Here is a 21676-nt window from a genome sequence, read left to right as displayed (position 1 = left end):
GGAGTCACTGTGTACATACATTACATTACTTATCCTGTACTGATCCTGCGTTATATCCTGTATTATACTCCAGAGCTGCACTCACTATTCTGCTGGTGGAGTCACTGTGTACATACATTACATTACTTATCCTGTACTTATCCTGAGTTATATCCTGTATTATACTCCAGAGCTGCACTCACTATTCTGCTGGTGGAGTCACTGTGTACATACATTACATTACTTATCCTGTACTGATCCTGAGTTATATCCTGTATTATACTCCAGAGCTGCACTCACTATTCTGCTGGTGGAGTCACAGTGTACATACATTACTTATCCTGTACTGATCCTGAGTTATATCCTGTATTATACTCCAGAGCTGCACTCACTATTCTGCTGGTGGAGTCACTGTGTACATACATTACATTACTTATCCTGTACTGATCCTGAGTTATATCCTGTATTATACTCCAGAGCTGCACTCACTATTCTGCTGGTGGAGTCACTGTGTACATACATTACATTACTTATCCTGTACTGATCCTGAGTTACATCCTGTATTATACTCCAGAGCTGCACTCACTATTCTGCTGGTGGAGTCACTGTGTATATACATTACATTACTTATCCTGTACTGATCCTGAGTTACATCCTGTATTATACTCCAGAGCTGCACTCACTATTCTGCTGGTGGAGTCACTGTGTACATACATTACATATCCTGTATTATACTCCAGAGCTGCACTCACTATTCTGCTGGTAGTCACCAGAAGCATGCACTTGATGTTGGTAATGTTTTTTCCCCCCGATCTACTGGAAGACAATCTAGACAGAACCAGTGACCAGATAATTGGGGACATGGCTCCTGACATCTTTGCCATATAAAAAGGTTTGTCCCAATACTCACAGGATGTGCTGACAATCTGATGTCTGTGAATCTGCCCATTCGCTCCTGATCTGCCCCATTCCCCATTGTACTGGTGTTTTCTTGAGCAGCCATGTTTTTGGTGGTTGGGGCCAGACCTATGGACTCTGGAAAAGCTCCCCCATTGTCCCCATTCTCAATGAACCATAACAGATTTTTGCAGTTTTCAGATCAAAGTTTATTTGTTTTTGTATAAAACTTTATTTGACTTTCCCTCTGATTAAGGTGAAGCTAAGAAAAAAAAAAAACCTTAAAAATAAATACACTTTATAAATAAAACATAAATAAATGTTATTATGCAATGGAAGAACAAAAACAGATAAATGTGGGGCCCTCACGGGGCCCGTACCAGGAAACAAAGACAAAATTTCAAGTAGCAGCCAGAACTCTGCAATCTTCTCAGCAAAGCCGGATGGAGTCTGCACGTCGCAGGAGGAGGAGCCAGACTATACGCAGCGTATAAGAAGCGTGGAGGGGGTTGGGGGCATTAAAGTGCTGTGATTTTGAGCTCCATTTACACAGATCTCAGGGGTCACAGATTCAACCCCAAGTCTCTGAAGGGTCTTTGGTAGAAGTCAGAAGAAACCAAGACGACGGTCGTGTTACATTTTAGTGAGAAAAATGATTTTTTGCTTATAACAGCAAAGTCAACAAAAATAAAACAAGGCTTTGGTAATAAACGTAGTGCAGTGAGTGGGGGAGGGGACCCGGTGACATTAGTGTAGCTCTGCCCTGTATTGTGGGGTCTCCAGGACCCCTCAGGCCATTCATTCCCCATGCAGTAGGTTTGAAACGCTCCTGTAGAAAAAGTTCTACGAAATCTGGGGATTTGATATTTAAGCAATTGCCCAATTTGCATAGTAGAACAGGGTGGCGCTACAGGTGGGCAAACCAGGTGCATGACGGACCGGAGACGGCTGATCATGGAACAGATTACCCCCAACATGTGACGGCGGGTCAGTGAGACCAGACTAGATGAGCGTAGATCTGGTGGAATAAGGCGGAGGTCCCAGCATGGAGGGAACTATGGAAGACCCCCGCTCAATGTATTGGACACAATGTTCAGATTCCTTAAGAAATTCAAGTCATTTAACATCAAAGGCGATACATTGTAGCAATCTACACAAAGGAAAACAAAACTCCGATCAGGTCGACTGTTCACATTGGAGCAGCTGGTGGGCAGCTTCACCCAGTCTATGAACTTGGGCTGGTCTGAACAGGGCGGCCGCCCCCCCCCCCCCCCGACAGCTGGTTCTGTTGTGTCAATGACACCCTGATGAATGGGGCGGGGGAAGGGCGACTGTTTTATTGCGGTTGTTTAAAAGTAAAACAAACTTCACAGAAACTGGAGTCAGCTGAACCGTCCCCGGGCGATCAGATTAATCCTCATGTTTGGCCTTAAACAAAACAAAAAAAAAAAAAAAAAAAAATTCCAGATCAGTCATGACGAAGGAGCATCACATATCCAGAACACAATCCAGTCACATGACCACCTAAACGTTGCAGCAAACCGGTAACCGTGTATATCCCATAACCTTATATTGTCACACGTGGCACCAGACCGTGGCGGTTTATGTGAGTAAAGTGAAGGCAACTTCAAGAATTCTGCTACAGACCGAGATTTGGAATTTCAAGCACCAAAAAGCCCCCAGGAGCCTCGATTGTCCAGTCACCGGGTCCAGACCCCTCCAGATAAAGTTTCCAGCTAAGACCCTGCCCATATCCCTGGCAGGAGTCCAGCCGCCGCCCTGCCAGTCTACAATGCCAGTGGCTGTCAGGAGGCGGTGTAAGACTGGGACCGGCTTGCAGGACGGGGCGCAGGAGTCTAGGATTCGGCCTTCTGCTCGAGCAGTTTCAGGGTGTACTTTAGGCGGTGGTACATATCAGAGGTGCAGCCGCTCTGCCCCAGGGAGCTGAGCAGGAACGTCTGGGAGCTGCGGTCGCGGTTGATGTAGGTGAGCAGGTAGACGTCCTGAGGTTTGCTGAGGATGAGCTTCGTGTGATCGTTGTAGAAGTTCACCTGGAAGACAAGCAGAAAGTCAGATCATGACAGTGGCGCCCCCTGGAGGGCAGGTGTATAGCGAGACTTCTACTGTATTTCACAAGGGCGCTCGTCTCCTCACCTGGAGGGTCCCGTTGTTGAAGAGCATCAGCAGCGCATGTTCCGTTTTCACCCACTGTAGGAGCAGCAGCAGCGGCCGGCTCCCCTCATCCTGACACGGCAGGTCCCCTCCCTGCGGACACGGGAATTTGTTAGTCACATGTGAAGTTTTTGGAGTTTGTAAGGAATTGTGTTACAGCCAGAAGACTGAGGGAGTGAATGGCAGCGATCCAAGTGTAGGGAGGAGAGGGACTTCCACATACAAGCCGCACTTCCCACCACTTCCACCGGATCCTCAGAACTGGTTCTATCACATTCCTGACCTATGAACAAGAAACTGCTAACCAGAACCAGCGACTTCAACCGCTGACCGCACCCCGAAACACCGCCAGATGCCTTATACTGTAGACACCGACCCGCTAATATTAAGGAAGCGATTAAACTGCAGTCAGTGAAATTATCAGGTGCCCTCAGTAGCGGGAAACTTCAGTGGATCCATCAACAGGAAGGAAACTGCCAGCAGCAAAGGGAAGACCATAGTACATGGCAAGTGCAGAGGGGGCCTACACTAATAACCCAAAAATGAAATCAAGACCCTAAAAACCAATGTGATTGTTGGAAATTTAGCAACAGTCACTAAAAAAAAAACAAAAAAAAAAAAAAAAAACACAAGAGGGTGAGAGACGTCCAAAGATGAAACGACAAAGTGGCGCAGCGGAATAAAGCCCAGATGGAGAGTTTTGCATTTCTGCCCCTGGTGATGTAAATCTTACAATTTGAGATGCAAATGCAGAGAATTCAAATGTGACTTGTGTGATCACGAGAGGCGCGAAGACGAGGGCGACTCTAGGACTAAGCAGAGAACAAAGTCTAATCACACCCAAAGTGAGCGGAGCCCCAAAACACGCACCTTCATGAGGTTCTTCTCCATGTACGTCGCAAAATACTGCAAGATGCTCATTTGTCCCCGGAGCTGCTCCGGGACGGCGGCGGCCGGGAACACAAAGTGGCGGCTGTTCGTCAGGTTGTAATGGACATTTCTGCAGAAGGAAAGCAGAGGAGTAAATGTTTCCAGATACAACAACATATGAGTTGGTATTTAAGGTGGGATGTCCGGGCAGTACAGCCCAATACAGAGCAGGAGACAACCCCCCAGTAATGAGATGATCACAAAGTCCTGGTGCGGGGACCCCACAATCACTGCTCATTGCGCCTGGAAGGAAGGGAGTCCATGGCCTGCAGACGTGTACACAGAACCCATCGCATCAGGACCACCAGGACCGCTCCTTAGCAAATAGATGTGGGGGGGCAAGGAAAGGGATTATCCACAAAGCCAAATCAATAGGGATTATGTAGCAGAGTCGGAACCTCACCTGCGACTGGCTGGTAGAACCATGTGGGTGCCATTGTTAAAGAGAACCCCAATACTGCGATTGGACAACTGGTACCCAAATCCATACTTGTTGGAATAATCCACCCACTTGGACACCCACATGAAGTCTTCGTGTCTGGAGAGAGGGGTGGGCTTCCCTTCACCTGCGGAGGAGACAAGAAAAGGTAACTAACAAGTGACAGCGATAAATTGGGGACCAACAAGAGGACAACCCTGAGACCGTCACCTAGAGGCATAGAAGACAGACAGTCCTTAAGAACTTCTAGAGCGTTCTCCATTACTCCGGACGCAGTGATACAATCCTCAAAACCTGTCAGCAAGAAACGAGAAAGGAGCGATCAGTGGCGGACAACAAATCCCAGACCTCATCCGCCGGACAGGACACTGGTCTCTTACCGTCACTGCTGACCAGACTCCCGCGGATCGACCTGGACACAGACTTCCCAGAAGCCTCTTCTGTTAGGGTTTCTACCGGGCTGCCGCTGAGAGCGTGACCAGTGACTGGAGGAGCCTGGAAAACACAAAATTACCAGTAATAACCACGTCAGTCTGCGGTGACGACGAGAGACAGAAACCTCCAGGTGTAACATCCAAGAGACCCTTCAAGAGGTCCTAATAAAATGACACACCCGCCACTAATGCAGACATGGACGTGGCTCTACACGTGGCCTCTGGCGACCGTCGATCCTGCAACACTGGACGATCAGATCTCCGCACAGACGGGACATTAGGAGTTACTTCAGTTCCTCTGCAGAGTCTTAGGCCTGGATCAGTTTTTGGCTGAGGTTTGAGCTGAGCCAAGAAGTGGATCCATAAGGAGGGAAAGGTGTAAAGAAAAGGCCGATACAGATTTGTCCTCCCGTTTTAGGCTTTTAACCTGCAGCAAAGGTTTGTGTGTGATCTTGGCCTTAAAGGGATTCTCCTGTTCTGACAAGACTCACCTCGTTGCCATCCACGGTTTTATAACTGAACTGCCGGCAGATGGAAGTTTTTACCAGACCCGTCACCAGCTTAGAGATGTCGTCCTTCTCTGCGGAGCCCTTCTTTGCTGCAAAGAGAAGCGGATGATTGAGATCCGTACAATGCACTGATTAACAAAGCCCACCTCTTATCCCCCCTCCCCCGGGCTAGATTCTAGGGTGTTATTGGGGGGTCATTTATCTATTAGTCTCTAGTTGTGTCTAGTAGACCTGAGGCCGGCGCTCGGCTCTTTACTTCATATGGAAGTTTATTTAATAATAGTTAGTAAATCGGACATTTTAGCGCAGTCATTGGTGCGATCTCGGAATATTGAGGAGGTCACATGACAATCTTCCCCATGAACCACCTAGTCTGAGTTGTTTGACTGGGATCTCAGGGATTAAATGGCAATAAATCCCTAGGGGGGGGGGGGGGGGGTAATGTGAATATATATATAATCTCACTTTGCTGGAATATAATGGTAATTTTGATACTACTTTTTTTCTGTTACGTGGTATTGAGGACTTTGGTTTTTTTTAAAAAAAATAAAAAATATTGGAAAAAAAGTGCCTCAGTGACCGGTCAGGAAGCATCTCATACTGGATGAGACCCCGGCAGATATCTGCAAGAGGGGGGGGGGGGGGGGTGTAAAGTCAGAGCATCAGACGAGCTGGTGGTTGGTCACATCTGTGAGCCGCCACATTGAGGGTTCTGGATACAAGTGCGACAATTACCAAATGTTACATTTGGCATCTAAAAGCAAATCTACAACTGACTCCGGTCTCGTGACTCGCGCTCCAGATCCGCAGCATCAGACGTGCAGTGAGGAGATGCCGGCGCTTCTTCGCGTCGCTCGGACATAAATCAGTAAAGCCGCAGCGTCATCGCTCTGATCGCACAGGCGGCGCCGCCGGGTCACGTTTCACTTTCATTACCTTTTGACTTTCCCTTGCCAAACAAACTCTTGGCGACTTTGGTGAAGAGGCTCCTGGCGGGGTGAGGTGGGTGCAGATCCGGGACCATCACACAACTGCTCGGAGGCAGCTTATCTGGAGTGTAACCCTGTAGGGGGAACACAAGGGTTAATCTCAGGCTGCAGAGAGACCGAGAGGGGGGGGGGGGGACGGAACGCACCTTGGTGAAGAATTCGTGTTCAGTGATCTGGTCGAGCGTCAGCCGCTCACCGGGACTGCGCTTCAGGATCCCCATGATCAGCTGCTTGGCGGGGGACGAGAGGCAGGCGGGTAAGTTGTATTTCACCTGCTTGATACAGCGGTAGGTCTCCTTTAAATCGGAAGTCTCGAAGGGTGGAGTACCACAGAGCAGCGTGTACCTGGAGGGAACAAGGGCCATCTTTAACAAAACGACTTCTACCCTCCGCCATGTGACGAGGCGGCCGCAGGGTGGAATATTCAGTCCCTGGAAACACTAAACATATCGGGGAGAATTCCCTAAACCTGCAGCAGATAAACAGGTCAATTAACCACAGGAGAGATTGACGTGAGGAACATTTATCCCCCGGAGGGGACTGATCTCCACGTAAGGGACAGCAGTGACGCTCCCAGGACCAGCCTCATGCCAGGGAGGAGCCGGGCACAGAACGGGCATGGAATATGACAGACGTTTCAGCGTAATACGTTAATGCCACAGGTTTCCTGTGCGACAACCACGAGCTGCATCTGGAGACAAACAAGATGTTCCACCACAGCCGGGCGGCTGCAGCCACGTGATCTGCACAGGACGCCACAGTCACAAGCGACGCAAATAAACAAATCAGGAACTGAACCTACATGACGCATCCCAGGGACCAGACATCCGACTCTGGGCCGTGACCGTGTCTGTAAAGGACTTCAGGGGCCAAGTAATTTGGGGTCCCGCAGATCGTTCTAAGGGGAAACCAGAGAAATGTTACCAAATAAATACACAGCACCGTCAGTTACCCTCCCCCACCAGACACGGGAGGGGGTCTCATTACTCAAATCCCCTCCCCATGGTGGGATCTCGCATCCTGTGTCCTCCCCCAGTGTCAGGGGCTGAGGGATTGGGGTGAGGCAGGATGAAGTCTCTTCTACTCACTTCTTCCGCTGTTCCGGAGGCTCCAGCCGCGCCGCCAGCCCAAAATCACCGACTTTCAGTTCCATGTTCTCACTGATGAAGAAGTTACCTGCAGAATGAGAGACATTAGATCAGCACAACCCGCGGACGGGGCGCGGAGCCGCTGGAGGGACCGCGGGCCGGGACTCACCCAGCTTCAGGTCCCGGTGAATGATCCCTCTCAGGTGCAGATACTTGAGGCCGGAGATGATTTGTTTCAGATAATACCTGACCTCGGGTTCCAGCAGCGTGTGCCGCGCCTTCCAGATATGTGCAAGAGACTGCAAAATACACAGGAAACATTGTAGTAACTAAACCTCAAAATCTCCAGGCCGGAGGCAAACAATCCCGCAGCCCGTGCAAACAACGGAAACAATGACTTGTAAGAGACAGCGCCTGGAAACAGTCAACATCTCCTGTTACACAGTAACGCTGCTGCAGCTGCTTGGTGTCTGATCTGGGTTATTATGGGGGGGGGGATTCAGCATCTGGCAATGATATTTCCTCGCCATATAACTTTTATAAGCTGGAGAACCAGTGCGCCCCCCCCATATCATGATTTGCACATTGGACTCGTGTTCAGACTTTAGACAGCAGCAGCGGCCGGGGCCATGAATCAGCGTCTACAGCAGGAGTCTGTACTCTGTAACATCTGTCCAGTGACAGCCCAGGGGCCACAGGGAGGAGCGGTGATTTATGTGGAGTCTGACTGCAGCTGCTGTGGAGCCCCTTTGTAGTAGAACAGCCGCTGCATGTGACGAGCTCGGGTTAGGTTACATATTTTCTATAGGGGTGGAGGGGGAGGGGGGTGTAAATATGACCTGCACAAAGGGGCAATTCTGGACCGGTCCCTCCCAGACGTCAGACTCCTCTATACAAAGCTGACAGCTGCCTCAATGCAAATGAATGAAAGACGACAGCGCTGGATAAACCCTCCATGACGGTGCACAAAGCAGCGGCGGGGCGGAAGGGGCACGGGGCATTCATTACAGCACAACCGCGTTACTCCAGGATCAGTAATGGGGCGGCGACAACTTTCTTCCCGTAAAACGGACTTACTTTGCAGCTGCAGATCTCGAGGAAGATGTAAATGTTCTCGGAATCTTCAAAATGGTGGGAGAACTTGACGACATGTTTGTGATGAAGCTGCTGGTGAAGGTCGATTTCATTCACGATCTGAGGGGGGAAAAGGAGAAACTTTCAATATGATAAATATTCCTTTAATCCGGCACCGGCTATATCCGGAAATAAGAATCCGGCGCTCGTCTACCGCACAGAACGGCAAGATCACGCGTTTCTGAAGACTGAGCGGAGGACCCGCCACAGAAGAGCTGATCATCTAGAACATCCAATAATCCGGACTACGTGATCATTTCACTTTAGATGCCAGATTAAAGGACATTTAGTTTTCTGCAGAGGACCGGAGGGCAACCGCGCACACATTAATGTATTCAACGCTTTTCAGCAGAACGCGGATGACCTAGGAGCGTCGCAGGAGCGTCCAATCCCGGGAGGAGAATTACGATGTTTGAAGCCGACCGACTCCTTTGAACATCCCAAGAAAACAAAAGTCTTCTGTCCGGTAATTGCCGTCACTGGGAACGTCCGGCTCCTCAAGCCGTGAAACCAGGCCGGGCCCAGCATTTTAGTCATAGTTATTAACCCCTCGCAGGAGGTGGCTCTACAGGCTTACTCTTGGCGTCCGTCGTTGGCACCCGGCAGCCATGTTGGCACCGGGCATCCATGTTGGCACGCTGCAGTGTCGGGTCACTCACCTTTTCACGCTGATGAGGTTTAGCCACGCGACTGTGCGGAATGACTTTCACAGCATAGGTTTTATTGGTGGAAATCTCAGTCATTTCATAGCATCGAGCGAATCCTCCCTGAGGGATAAAAGATTTATACAGAAAAGGGTTAATACAAAGAACCGCAACAGTCGATCTAGAATTACTATTCATTGTCAAGACCTCTGCTTGGTGTCAGTAACTGAACCTTCTTGTTTACATTGAGGCTTAGAACATCCCCAGACCTAGTTCTGCTTACATCGGGTGGACTTGTTACAATGTATCAGCGCAGATAAGAGCTATACCTGGAGTCAGCGGCTGTGTTTAGCTCAGTGAACGGTCTTTAGAAGCTGAAAACCTTTCCTGACCTAGTCTAGCTCAGAGCTGATGGGTTTGGTTCAGTGAATCATAAAAGGCATGCAAGAAAGTTCCATTAACTGACAGCAAGCAGAGATCCTGTAAATTGGGATCATTTGTAAAATGTCAAGTCCTGCAACTTTCCATTACTTTTGTTTCAATGAATCGGCTTTATTTTAGGATCCTGAAGCGCGGAGCTCCTTACAGCCCTGAGGACGTGGAGTTACCGCGCCGGTCACTGCAGGAAGCCGCGGCGTCTACAGATCCGTCCTGCGCTGACAGAATCAATGACCGGGCTTAAAATAACTGATCCAAGAACTTACGCTGCCCGAGAAGTTTGACGACCCCCCCCCCATAAAACGATCGTTCAGCGTCTGCAGCTGCAATTATGGCGAGGGCTGCAGACAACGCGCCCAGATTAACAAGAGCTGCTCAATCCATTACTTGCCGCAGAGCGCAGATTACAGCAGACGGGACGCAGGAGTGCAAAGAGTTAAAATGGAAAAGCACTACAGATCTATTGCCGTGTCTGTCCCTTTAATGACCAGAAGCGGAAAGTACAAACAATACAACACGGGATGATCGGGGGAGGGGGCACTGGGTCAGATGCAAAAAGCGGTCAAGGATTTAGAATCATCATCATCAGGGAGACGTCACCCGACACTCCGGCCTCATTCATTACAGTTCACAACCGGTGCCAAAGCAAAGCCCAGGAGTCCAGCGGCCGGGGTTGAGGGGGTCCAGCGGCCGGGGTTGAGGGGGTCCAGCGGCCGGGGTTGAGGGGGTCCAGCGATCACCTCATTACTGGCTGGAGATCTGATACATTGTTTCCTTTATCAGATGTAACAATGTAACCAGCCCGGACCTCAGCGACAACACCCAGATCATGACACCAGAGCTAGTACAACCCTCATCATCCACAACAGAGGACGTCTGACTCACAACTTCACCCTCTGTCAACACAAGTGCCAGATCCTGCCAGCTACATGCCAACTGTGCCAGTCACCCTGCTCTAACCTTACTGCAGGACAATGCCAGGCTGGGGGCAGCACAGAGGAACGTGCCATCTGCTGCCCAGAAATCTATAAACCAGAGATGGGGGGGGGGGGGGTGACACCATCTAATCCAGAGGAGAGGGGGGTGACCATCTAATCCAGAGGAGAGGGGGGTGACCATCTAATCCAGAGGAGAGGGGGGTGACCATCTAATCCAGAGGAGAGGGGGGTGACCATCTAATCCAGAGGAGAGGGGGGGGGGTGACCATCTAATCCAGAGGAGAGGGGGGGGGGGGTGACCATCTAATCCAGAGGAGAGGGGGGGTTGACACTATCATCCGGAGGAGGGGCGCAGGCTGCAGCAATATTACTGCACCACGAGGACAGGATGAGTAACTTCCAGGATTATTAGGGTGTCAGGCATCACCCCGACATGGAAACTGATAACCCAATAATACACAGGAGCCGCCACACTGCAGGGTTGGGGGGGGGGGGGTGACAGGCAGCGGGGGCTCCAGAGGCTCCTGCAGGGACATTGATATTCCAGACCCGTCACCACTGGATGGAGCTGCGGCCAGGGACGACACCGGCGCGCAGAACACGTATATAATGTGTACACGACGGGAGGGGGCACTACATATAATATACCAGTTATGAATCAGCGACCCCCCTCCCCCATATTTAAAGGTACAGAAAACAAATTTCAGGGCCTGGTGGATATATCTAGCCCCATCAGAACACGCTGAGAGTTGTAGTCTAGCAACAGTGAGTCACATGCAATAGGGGGTGATGGGGGGGGGGGGGTCACAACCATCAGCAGCTCCTGACCTCTAACAGAAAATAGGGGGGGGGGGGAAAGGGTACAAGTAACAAATATAACCCCCCCCCCCCCCCCCCCACAATAGAGAGAAGGGCACAAACAATCACACTGCGGACACATCTCTGGGTGCCCCCCTTCCTGTACATTGAGGTCACATCTCGGGGTGCCCCCTTCCTATACATTGAGGTCACATCTCGGGGTGCCCCCTTCCTATACATTGAGGTCACATCTCAGGGTGTCCCCCTTCCTGTACATTGAGGTGCCCCCTTCCTGTACATTGAGGTCACATCTCGGGGTGCCCCCCTTCCTGTACATTGAGGTGCCCCCTTCCTGTACATTGAGGTCACATCTCGGGGTGCCCCCCTTGCTGTACATTGAGGTCACATCCCGGGTGCTCCTCACCTTGCCCAGCGTCCTGCCCCTCGCGTAGCTCCTTCCAGTCAGGGGGTCAGTGATGAGCTTGCAGGTAGTCTGCTGTCCAGGCCGGGGGGTCTCCGGTTTGGGGACAGTCAGCAGGGTGGCGGGGTGTGACTGGATGTAACCGGCGGCCTCCATGCTGCTCTTCTCCTCCGCAGCTCATTAGTCACGGCCGCCCGGCAGCAGCTTTTATGAATGAGAAAGACGTGACGTCATGCGCATGCGTGCTGTCGTTGAGGGGCGGGTCCGAACGAGAGCCACGTGTCTCCTCTACTCCTCCTGTCCTGCTCCGTATTCCAGTCAGAAGAGAGGTGAATAATCAGGCCACGCCCCCGTCTACAAGCCTATAATACACCAGTCCCATAATACACCAGTCCTATAATACACCAGTCCTATAATACACCAGTCCAGTCCTATAATACACCAGTCCCATAATACACCAGTCCCATAATACACCAGTCCCATAATACACCAGTCCCATAATACACCAGTCCCATAATACACCAGTCCCATAATACACCAGTCCCATAATACACCAGTCCCATAATACACCAGTCCTATAATACACCAGTCCTATAATACACCAGTCCAGTCCTATAATACACCAGTCCCATAATACACCAGTCCCATAATACACCAGTCCCATAATACACCAGTCCCATAATACACCAGTCCCATAATACACCAGTCCTATAATACACCAGTCCCATAATACACCAGTCCCATAATACACCAGTCCCATAATACACCAGCCTATAATACACCAGTCCTATAATACACCAGTCTAATGATACACCAGTCCTATAATACACCAGTCTAATGATACACCAGTCCCATAATACACCAGTCTATAATACACCAGTCCCATAATACACCAGTCCTATAATACACCAGTCCTATAATACACCAGTCCTATAATACACCAGTCCCATAATACACCAGTCCTATAATACACCAGTCCCATAATACACCAGTCCTATAATACACCAGTCCTATAATACACCAGTCCCATAATACACCAGTCCTATAATACACCAGTCCCATAATACACCAGTCCTATAATACACCAGTCCCATAATACACCAGTCCTATAATACACCAGTCCTATAATACACCAGCCTATAATACACCAGTCCTATAATACACCAGTCCTATAATACACCAGTCTAATGATACACCAGTCTATAATACACCAGCCTATAATACACCAGTCCTATAATACACCAGTCCCATAATACACCAGTCCTATAGTACACCAGCCTATAATACACCAGCCTATAATACACCAGCCTATAATACACCAGTCCTATAATACACCAGTCCGATAATACACCAGTCCCATAATACACCAGCCTATAATACACCAGTCCTATAATACACCAGTCCCATAATACACCAGTCCTATAATACACCAGCCTATAATACACCAGTCCTATAATACACCAGTCCTATAATACACCAGTCTAATGATACACCAGTCTATAATACACCAGCCTATAATGCACCAGCCTATAATGCACCAGTCTATAATACACCAGTCCCATAATACACCAGTCCTATAATACACCAGTCCCATAATACACCAGTCCTATAATACACCAGCCTATAATACACCAGTCCTATAATACACCAGCCTATAAGACACCAGTCCTATAATACACCAGTCTAATGATACACCAGCCTATAATACACCAGTCTATAATACACCAGCCTATAATACACCAGTCTATAATACACCAGTCTATAATGCACCAGTCTATAATGCACCAGTCCTATAATACACCAGTCTATAATACACCAGCCTATAATACACCAGTCCTATAATACACCAGTCTATAATACACCAGTCCTATAATACACCAGCCTATAATACACCAGTCTATAATATACCAGCCTATAATACACCGGTCTATAATACACCAGTCCTATAATATACCAGCCTATAATACACCAGCCTATAAGACACCAGTCCTATAATACACCAGTCTATAATATACCAGCCTATACTTAATTATGGCGTATGGACTTCATAGTGTGTTGTCCTCTGCTCAGCACCCCCCTCTATGAGGCAGAACGGGGGTCGCTCTTTTAGAACTGCTGCAGCGGACCCGGCCTGTCCAAATATCACAAGAGAGCCACGTACTGTTAGGAGATGACAGGGAGTCACTAATAGAGTGTAATCTGCTCGTTCTCTGAGTTGTACCGTTTATGTCTTATATTGAGCACATTGAGTAAATATCCGCAGAGCCGGGAGAAAAAGTAAAGGCTGTAACATAAGCAGGATATTACAGCGGCCAAAACCGGGACGGCTCGGTGAACGTCTCCTGTCACACGGAGCTATGGATGGGGAGGAGCGGGCGTTACCCCGACTGCTCGTCCCCATCCGTTATCATCATGTCGGCGGCGCGTCTCCTGTTTACACCAAGATGCGCTGCCGACAACCAGAATATTTCACTTTTTTTAGACGATACGACCGGCAGATGATCCGGCGTTTGCTCGTTCATCTGCTGATCGCTGATCTGATTACACAGGAGAATTATCGGGAAAGAGCGTTGTATGAACTAATGATCTGCCCGATAATCACCGCGTGTAAAACCCCCTTAAGGGCCTGTTCACATCAGCGTTGGCTTTCCATTCCGGGGTTCCGTCGGAGGTTTCCGTCGGGTGAACCCCGCAACAGAAAGTGAAAGTGAAACCACAGCTTCTGTTTCAGTCACCATTGATCTCAATGGTGACGGAAACATCGCTAATGGTTTTCGTTCGTCTCTATTCCGGCAGGTTTCCAGTTTTCCGACGGAATCATAAGCGTAGTCGACTCCGCTATTGATTCCGTCGGAAAACCGGAAACCTGCCGGAATGGTGACTGAAACGCAAGCTGTGGTTTCACTTTCACTTTCCGTTGCGGGGTTCACGCGACGGAAACCTCCGACGGAACCCCGGAACGGAAAGCGAACGGTGATGTGAACAGGCCCTAAGTGAACCTCTGCTGACTTCTCCAAGAGCTAACTAGCAAAAGGTGTTTCAATGAGATGAGATTGGATGTGTGGGTCTCACAGGTGCTTTGTAAATTATAAAAAGGCACACAGACTGGTTACTGAGAAATATGTTCCTCTCAAGAAAGATTGGTTAGTGTGAACTACGCCTCGAGAAGACAAATGAGACAAAAGTGGAACCTTGTAGCGCAAATGCATAATACTATGGAGGAAAAAGAACACATGGTGGAGGGGAGCCTGGTGGAGGGAGCATGATGGAGGGGAGCCTGGTGGAGGGGAGCCTGGTGGAGGGGAGCCTGGTGGAGGGAGCATGATGGAGGGGAGCCTGGTGGAGGGGAGCCTGGTGGAGGGGAGCCTGGTGGAGGGAGCATGATGGAGGGGAGCCTGGTGGAGGGGAGCCTGGTGGAGGGAGCATGATGGAGGGGAGCCTGGTGGAGGGGGCATGGTGGAGGGGGCATGGTGGAGGGGGCATGGTGGAGGGAGCATGGTGGAGGGAGCATGGTGGAGGGAGCCTGGTGGAAGGAACATTGTAGAAGGAGCCCGGTGGAAGGGACATGGTGGAGCGTCATGGTGTGCAGTTTTCCCCGTCCGAGGTGGACCCGTGCAGGCCGCGATGTCACGGATCCCGCACAGTCTACAGTCTATGGAGGGATGCGTGACATGCAATAAAATAGGACATGTCATATTTTGAAACAACGGTCGTGTGAACGGCCCCATTGAAATACACGGGTCCGTGTGAATGAGCCCTTAGGGCCTGGACGCCTTGCGATCATTGAGGGCACAATAAATTCCCCGGTGTATGAGAAGATGTTGCAGGAGAATGTAAGGGCAGCAGTCCCTGACCTCAAGCTGAAGAGATGTTGGGGGATGTGATAAGACAATGACCCAGAGCACACAGGTAAACCCACTAAAGAATGGTAAAGAAAGGAGGAGATTTGTATCTTGGAATGGCCGGGTCCCGACCTTCACCCTATGGAGATCTGAAGAGCTGAGCGCACAAGACCCCCCAGAAATATTCATATATGGCAACACGTTTGCAGGGAGGAAATATCCAAAATTCCTCCTCAACACTGTGTAAATCTTTTTTGCAGCGACAGGAAACATTTGGTGCAGGTGATCGCTGCTGAGCCGGGATCTACAGGTTATTACGTTCAAGGGATCATTTAGGGCCTGTTCACATCACCGTTCATTTCCGCTGAGGTTTCCGTCAGGTTAATTCCTCAGCGGAAAATCAAACGTAAAACTCAGCTACCGCTTCCCTCACCGTTGTGACAGGGCTTCGTCATTTTGACGGAAACCAATAGATATTGGTTCCATCAAGAACAAGGGAACCCTCTCACAACGGTGACGGACGGAAACCTGCGACGGAACCGCTCAGCGGAAATGGACGGTGATGTCGGCACAGTCTTACTTTTTCTTCCTGCACTTTGGATATTTACTCAATAAAGGACAGGACAGAACGGGACAAGGACAGGACAAGACGGGACAAGACGGGACAGGACAAGTGTTTGTGTAGATTGGTTGGATTGTGTTTGTCTAGAATTGGGACTGAGATAACAGGAGGACGACATTTTATCAGCAATCAATGCAGAAATCCAGGTCATTCCAGGGGGTTCACTTACTTTTTCTTGCAGCGGTATTGCTGCATGTAATGTATATGACGGGCAGACGATCGCCAGGACCGGCAGGAGACGCCCCTTTAAATAATGAGGATAATAACAGAATCTCTGGTTTGGAGTCACTTCAGTTATTGTATCATGAAAATGCAGAATTAACACTTCCACTTCAGAGAGACGGCGTTTGCTGATGATTCCTGGCGGTACCGTAAAGTCGCTGCGTGAGCCGTTACTGCGCTGCTGCCACCATATTGATGCCTGTGGTGCCGCCATAGACGTCCCCTCAGAGAGCCTGTAGGGCAGTGACATAGAGTCCGCATTCTCCCCCTGCCCTGTGGGGTTATAACCGGACATCTCCTGCTTGTAAATGAAGGGATTCCTACAATTATATTCTATGGGAATTGTCTGTTGAGCGATTCCCTATTATAATCATAAAGCTTCACTGAAATTCGACATCATCCAATAAAGGGCAGGGCTGCAGGTCGGGCGGAGGACGGCTGGGAATTTATTCCTCCGAGCTGAATGATTCATCATTAAAAGGATGTGGGAGAATGACATCACTTGTACGGTGGCGCGGTTACCTAAGCGGCAGTTAGGCCGTGTTCACACTGAGGTTTTTTTTGCAAAACAATCTTCCTCAGAATTCCTTCAGGAACTTTTCATCCCTGGAGACCTCTGCAGCCTGTGATTGGCCTGTGATTGGCTGCAGCAGTCACATGGGATGTAGCGTCACCCCAGGAGGCCGCGCTGGAGGAAGGAACACAGACTCCTGGGTAAGTATAAGTTTTTTTTTCTCAGTTGGGTTTTTTGCAGCTAAATCCCTGCGAACCCCCCGCAAAAAAAAGCAACAACTGCTATTTGTTGCAGGTTTTACATCCCAGTGAATTCAAAAGGGAAAACCCGCAACAAATAAGCAGCGATTGGGGGCGTGGCCAGCAGGTAACATGAGCGGACGTGCGGAGTGAGAGCTCCGTCGGGTAACCCGCTATAATCGTTATCCTGTCTATTATCATGCGACTACCAGACCTCTTGACAGCTTACCGGAGGGGTACTGAGTAATGGCACCGATGGGTCCCACGAAAGGGACGTCAGCGGCGGAGAAATTGAAGGATTTCGCATGGGACAGTTCTCAAAATGGCGCCGCAGCATCTCCGGCACAGCATCTCCGGCACAGCGCTCCAGGCCACCACGCGGTCAGAGTGCCAGCATGACACAGCCTGAGGAGACAGAGCCCGGCCCAGACCTGACTCTGCAACAGGTATACGAACAACTGCTGCAGGCTATAAATCTGTCTACTACCTCGCTGACCGGGAAGATAGAGGAGGTGAGGGTGGATCTCGGCCTGCTGCGCCATGATGTACAGAAGCTCAGGGAGAGGGTGAAGGAGACGGAACATAGAATCTCCGCCATTGAAGATGCTAATCTACGTATCCCTGCAAGATTATCGGCTGTGGAGGCCAAAGTGGAAATATGGCAGCAGAAATGCAGCGATTTGGAAAATCGATCGCGTAGGAATAATGTCAGAATTATTGGCTTGCCGGAACGAGTAGAAGGATCTACACCTGGCACGTTTATTGAGCGGTGGTCCCGGACCACCTTCCCAGAGGCACATTTCTCAGCAGCATTTGCGGTGGAACGAGCACACAGAGTGCCGGCGCGACCACCTCAGCCCGGCACGCCGCCAAGGCCTTTATTGGCATGTTTACTCAATTGGAAGGATCGGGATCTGATATTGCAGATGGCTCGTCAGCACCCCAATATCCAGTATGAGAATTCTCGGGTGCTCTTGTTCACAGATTTTTCGGCTGAACTACAGAAAAAACGTGTCCCATTTATATCTGTTAAAAGGAAGATGCGGGATCTGAACATATCCTATTCGATGGCCTATCCGGCTCGTCTTCGTATAACTGATGGAGGGAAGGCGGTTTTCTTTGGAGACCCGAGGGAAGCTGAGGAATGGCTGTCTATGCGACCAGGAGATCCACATGATTGACAATGGCCGCCTATAACCTGCAGCTTGTGCCGTGGTATCTCATGTCCAGGTATGCAGAACAAGTCACCCCCGGGTGAGCGGACTGGCAGCTTGATTTTTTTTTTGCCTAGACATTCTAGACTTTATACTCATCGCCCCGTCACCGGGAGGTCGCTGCATTATTCATCCTATGGACTGTCCGGTATCTCCTGTCTAGCATGTGACGAGGTCTGATGTGTGATAGCGGGGGGGGGGGGGGGGGGACACTTATGCTGCTGTTTTATTTCTGTGTAGCTTACATTTACCATCTTTAATTGTACGCACAGATACCCCATAACCATCAGCCCTGATATACCAGTTACACCTATACTGATAAGTTTACACATGGGAGGGGGTACCTCACATGGAAGCCCCCGCAGGGGGAAGTTCTGTTCTGTTGGATAAGAGTTAAAATGCTTGCTAAATGCTCAATGCAATGTCTACGTTGTACATTATTAATAGATGCCTTGTACTTGAAGGGAATGTGTCGCTAGAATTATTATTTTTTTGTTAAACAGTTATTATATACATGATTAAAGGTGAGGTAGAAAAAGAACACGGCGCCGCAAATCAGAATCTGATACAATAGTAATAAAAATGGGTCGATGAGACAATTCCGCTCACCTCGGGTGGTGGACACCAAGGAGGTGTCAACAAAGCTTGGGAAGCTGCAGCCATGTCCACATCACAGCCAAACGAAGTTTGCTGTCGGTTTGTAGTAGTTTAGGAGTAGGAAAAACGGGACCACCGGCGCTGCTTAAATCTTTAGGCGATACACAATACACAACCAACGTAGTGGATTAAGTGTATAGAGTTTTAATGTTGATAGGCTACGCGTTTCGACGTCGAACTGACGTCTTCCTCAGGCCAATACAGACTGTGCGGTTCCTGCCTTATTTATACATCAGGGCTAGGAAAAAAGGCCGCCAGATATAATGGGTCAAAGGTCACATGAAATACAGAAATATAAAAAACAGAAGGAAGAAGCAGTATTAAAAACAATTACGAGTGTCATAATACGATAAGAATGAACGGGATTAACAACATGTTTAAAAGCTGTTTTAAAACTCTTAGTTACACTGACAGATCAGTACCGTGTCTTCAAAGAGAGATTTTTATGACAGCCAAAACCTCTATTTATGTATAGGACTGTGGGTGAATGAACGATCATATATTAAATATTTGATTATGTCTGAGTTTTATTGTGTTTTGACTAATGTTAGCGGAAAAAACAAATGTAGCCCAAGAACTGCTGAGTCAGAGCGTCCTTGGTTACTAGGAGTCAAAAAAACTCCGGGAGCCGTGGGGGAACAAAAAGGTTGCAGTGGACCGCATGTTTGGACCGCACAGGTATACAATAATGGTTGGGAGCGTCCTTGGTTACTGGTAGTCAAGAACACAAAAATGACACGGGGGAAAAAAAGACTTACGCTGGATCGCACAGTAAACTGCATAAGGTCGCGGGACTCCGCGCCAAGAAATCTAAAAGAGGCACCTGCATCGGAACTGGTGAGTGACAGAACGTCATGATAATGGGACATTGGTTATTATGGATTACTATGGATCTCTTTCATGAATATCAAAGTAGGTAAATGGTTATTTCTTAAAAACAACCTAAAAAGTTAAAAAGTTAACAAATGGGCCTGGATTGATATCGATCAAATTGATTTTGTATGCCGATAACATATATATTTGTAAAAGTTTGTAGAAGGACTGAAAAATTCTTTTTTTTAATAAATAAAATATTAAGAAAATTTGTACATAAACTGGGGAACGGGGGTTCAAGCTCATTAGTATTAGGGGCTAGGGTTATTCTAATCATGGATGTCAAAGGTAGATAGTTAAAGAACCTCTTATAGTTGAGGCTATGTTTGCTGTTTGGTTATTTACTTATTTTTATTTTTATTCTAAGGATGACTCAGCAGTTCTTGGGCTACATTTGTTTTTTCCGCTAACATTAGTCAAAACACAATAAAACTCAGACATAATCAAATATTTAATATATGATCGTTCATTCACCCACAGTCCTATACATAAATAGAGGTTTTGGCTGTCATAAAAATCTCTCTTTGAAGACACGGTACTGATCTGTCAGTGTAACTAAGAGTTTTAAAACAGCTTTTAAACATGTTGTTAATCCCGTTCATTCTTATCGTATTATGACACTCGTAATTGTTTTTAATACTGCTTCTTCCTTCTGTTTTTTATATTTCTGTATTTCATGTGACCTTTGACCCATTATATCTGGCGGCCTTTTTTCCTAGCCCTGATGTATAAATAAGGCAGGAACCGCACAGTCTGTATTGGCCTGAGGAAGACGTCAGTTCGACGTCGAAACGCGTAGCCTATCAACATTAAAACTCTATACACTTAATCCACTACGTTGGTTGTGTATTGTGTATCGCCTAAAGATTTAAGCAGCGCCGGTGGTCCCGTTTTTCCTACTCCTAAACTACTATAAATGATTAAACATTGTTCTAATTTTTTCACAAGTCAGGAAATATTATAAATTAGATTGTAATTTATAACATTTCCATGTGCTGGTCACTAGAGGGAGCAATTCCCAAAATTGCAGCATTGGCATGTTGTAAAGCAACCTCATTGCTTTATGCTGCAAAATTGGAGAAGACACACTCGCTCTAGTGTCCTCACACAATCCCCCCCTCCTTTATCCTGGCTAGTGTCAGGAGAAAGGAGGGGTTTGAATGTTCAAACCTCCTACACTGTGCCGCCATTTTTTGAGCGAATGCACAGTGTAGGAGGATTAGATACAGTGGTAATCACACAGTATAACACGAACATACACAAACATAACTTACCTGCTCCTGCCGCCGCCTCCGCTGCCTCCGCTCCTAGTCCTTGCTTCTGAACATATGGACGAAAGCTGCGACCGGAAGTAGTCATCTTACTGTCCGTCCGCGGCTTCCGATCCACATGAAAATGGCGCCGGATTTAGCTCTGCCGAAGACCTTCCTTTTGGACTTCGCCGTTCCCACACAGACGGCGTACGCTATAGTGAATGGAACGGCTCCCGTTCGCATTCTCTATGGGGATGTATGTGCCGTATTCCATCTCTGTATGTGTCGTTAATCGACACATACAGGGATGAAAAAAAAAATGGCAGCCCCCATAGAGAAGTAAAAGAAAGAAAATAGTACAACACAAAAACACAAATAAAATGTATTTTAATAACATACTAAACGCAATAACATATAAAAAAAATGTTTT

General features: G+C 48.4%; 1 protein-coding gene across 1 annotated transcript; it reads right to left on the bottom strand.

Annotated features, from left to right (window-relative positions):
- Positions 1-1061: 1061 nt before the first annotated feature.
- Positions 1062-12041, bottom strand: PLK3 (polo like kinase 3). The gene is made up of 15 exons (XM_075832576.1): positions 11814-12041; positions 9231-9338; positions 8515-8631; positions 7607-7736; positions 7438-7525; positions 7152-7247; positions 6496-6694; positions 6297-6423; positions 5343-5449; positions 4798-4912; positions 4628-4711; positions 4382-4544; positions 3919-4048; positions 3031-3141; positions 1062-2927 (listed from the first exon to the last, which is right to left on the bottom strand). The coding sequence occupies exons 1-15, from the start codon at positions 11964-11966 to the stop codon at positions 2733-2735; spliced, it is 1923 nt and encodes a 640-aa protein (XP_075688691.1). The 5' UTR covers positions 11967-12041; the 3' UTR covers positions 1062-2732.
- Between the last annotated feature and the right edge of the window lie 9635 nt (positions 12042-21676).

This window comes from Rhinoderma darwinii, chromosome 7 (genome assembly GCF_050947455.1).
Source record: "Rhinoderma darwinii isolate aRhiDar2 chromosome 7, aRhiDar2.hap1, whole genome shotgun sequence".
Lineage (NCBI taxonomy): Eukaryota > Metazoa > Chordata > Amphibia > Anura > Rhinodermatidae > Rhinoderma > Rhinoderma darwinii.
This window is presented reverse-complemented; position numbering and strand designations above follow the sequence as displayed.

What these genes read in the sequence shown, in the direction of transcription:
- PLK3 (XM_075832576.1), bottom strand. Translation starts at nt 11,966, where the DNA reads ATGGAGGCCGCCGGTTACATCCAGTCACACCCCGCCACCCTGCTGACT. An exon ending in AACCTCATCAGCGTGAAAAG is followed by an intron (nt 8,632 to 9,230) that starts GTGAGTGACCCG and finishes TTCCCCCCTCAG; the next exon opens with ATCGTGAATGAAATCGACCT. An exon ending in CCTCCGGAACAGCGGAAGAA is followed by an intron (nt 7,248 to 7,437) that starts GTGAGTAGAAGA and finishes GTTTCCCCTTAG; the next exon opens with AACGATCTGCGGGACCCCAA.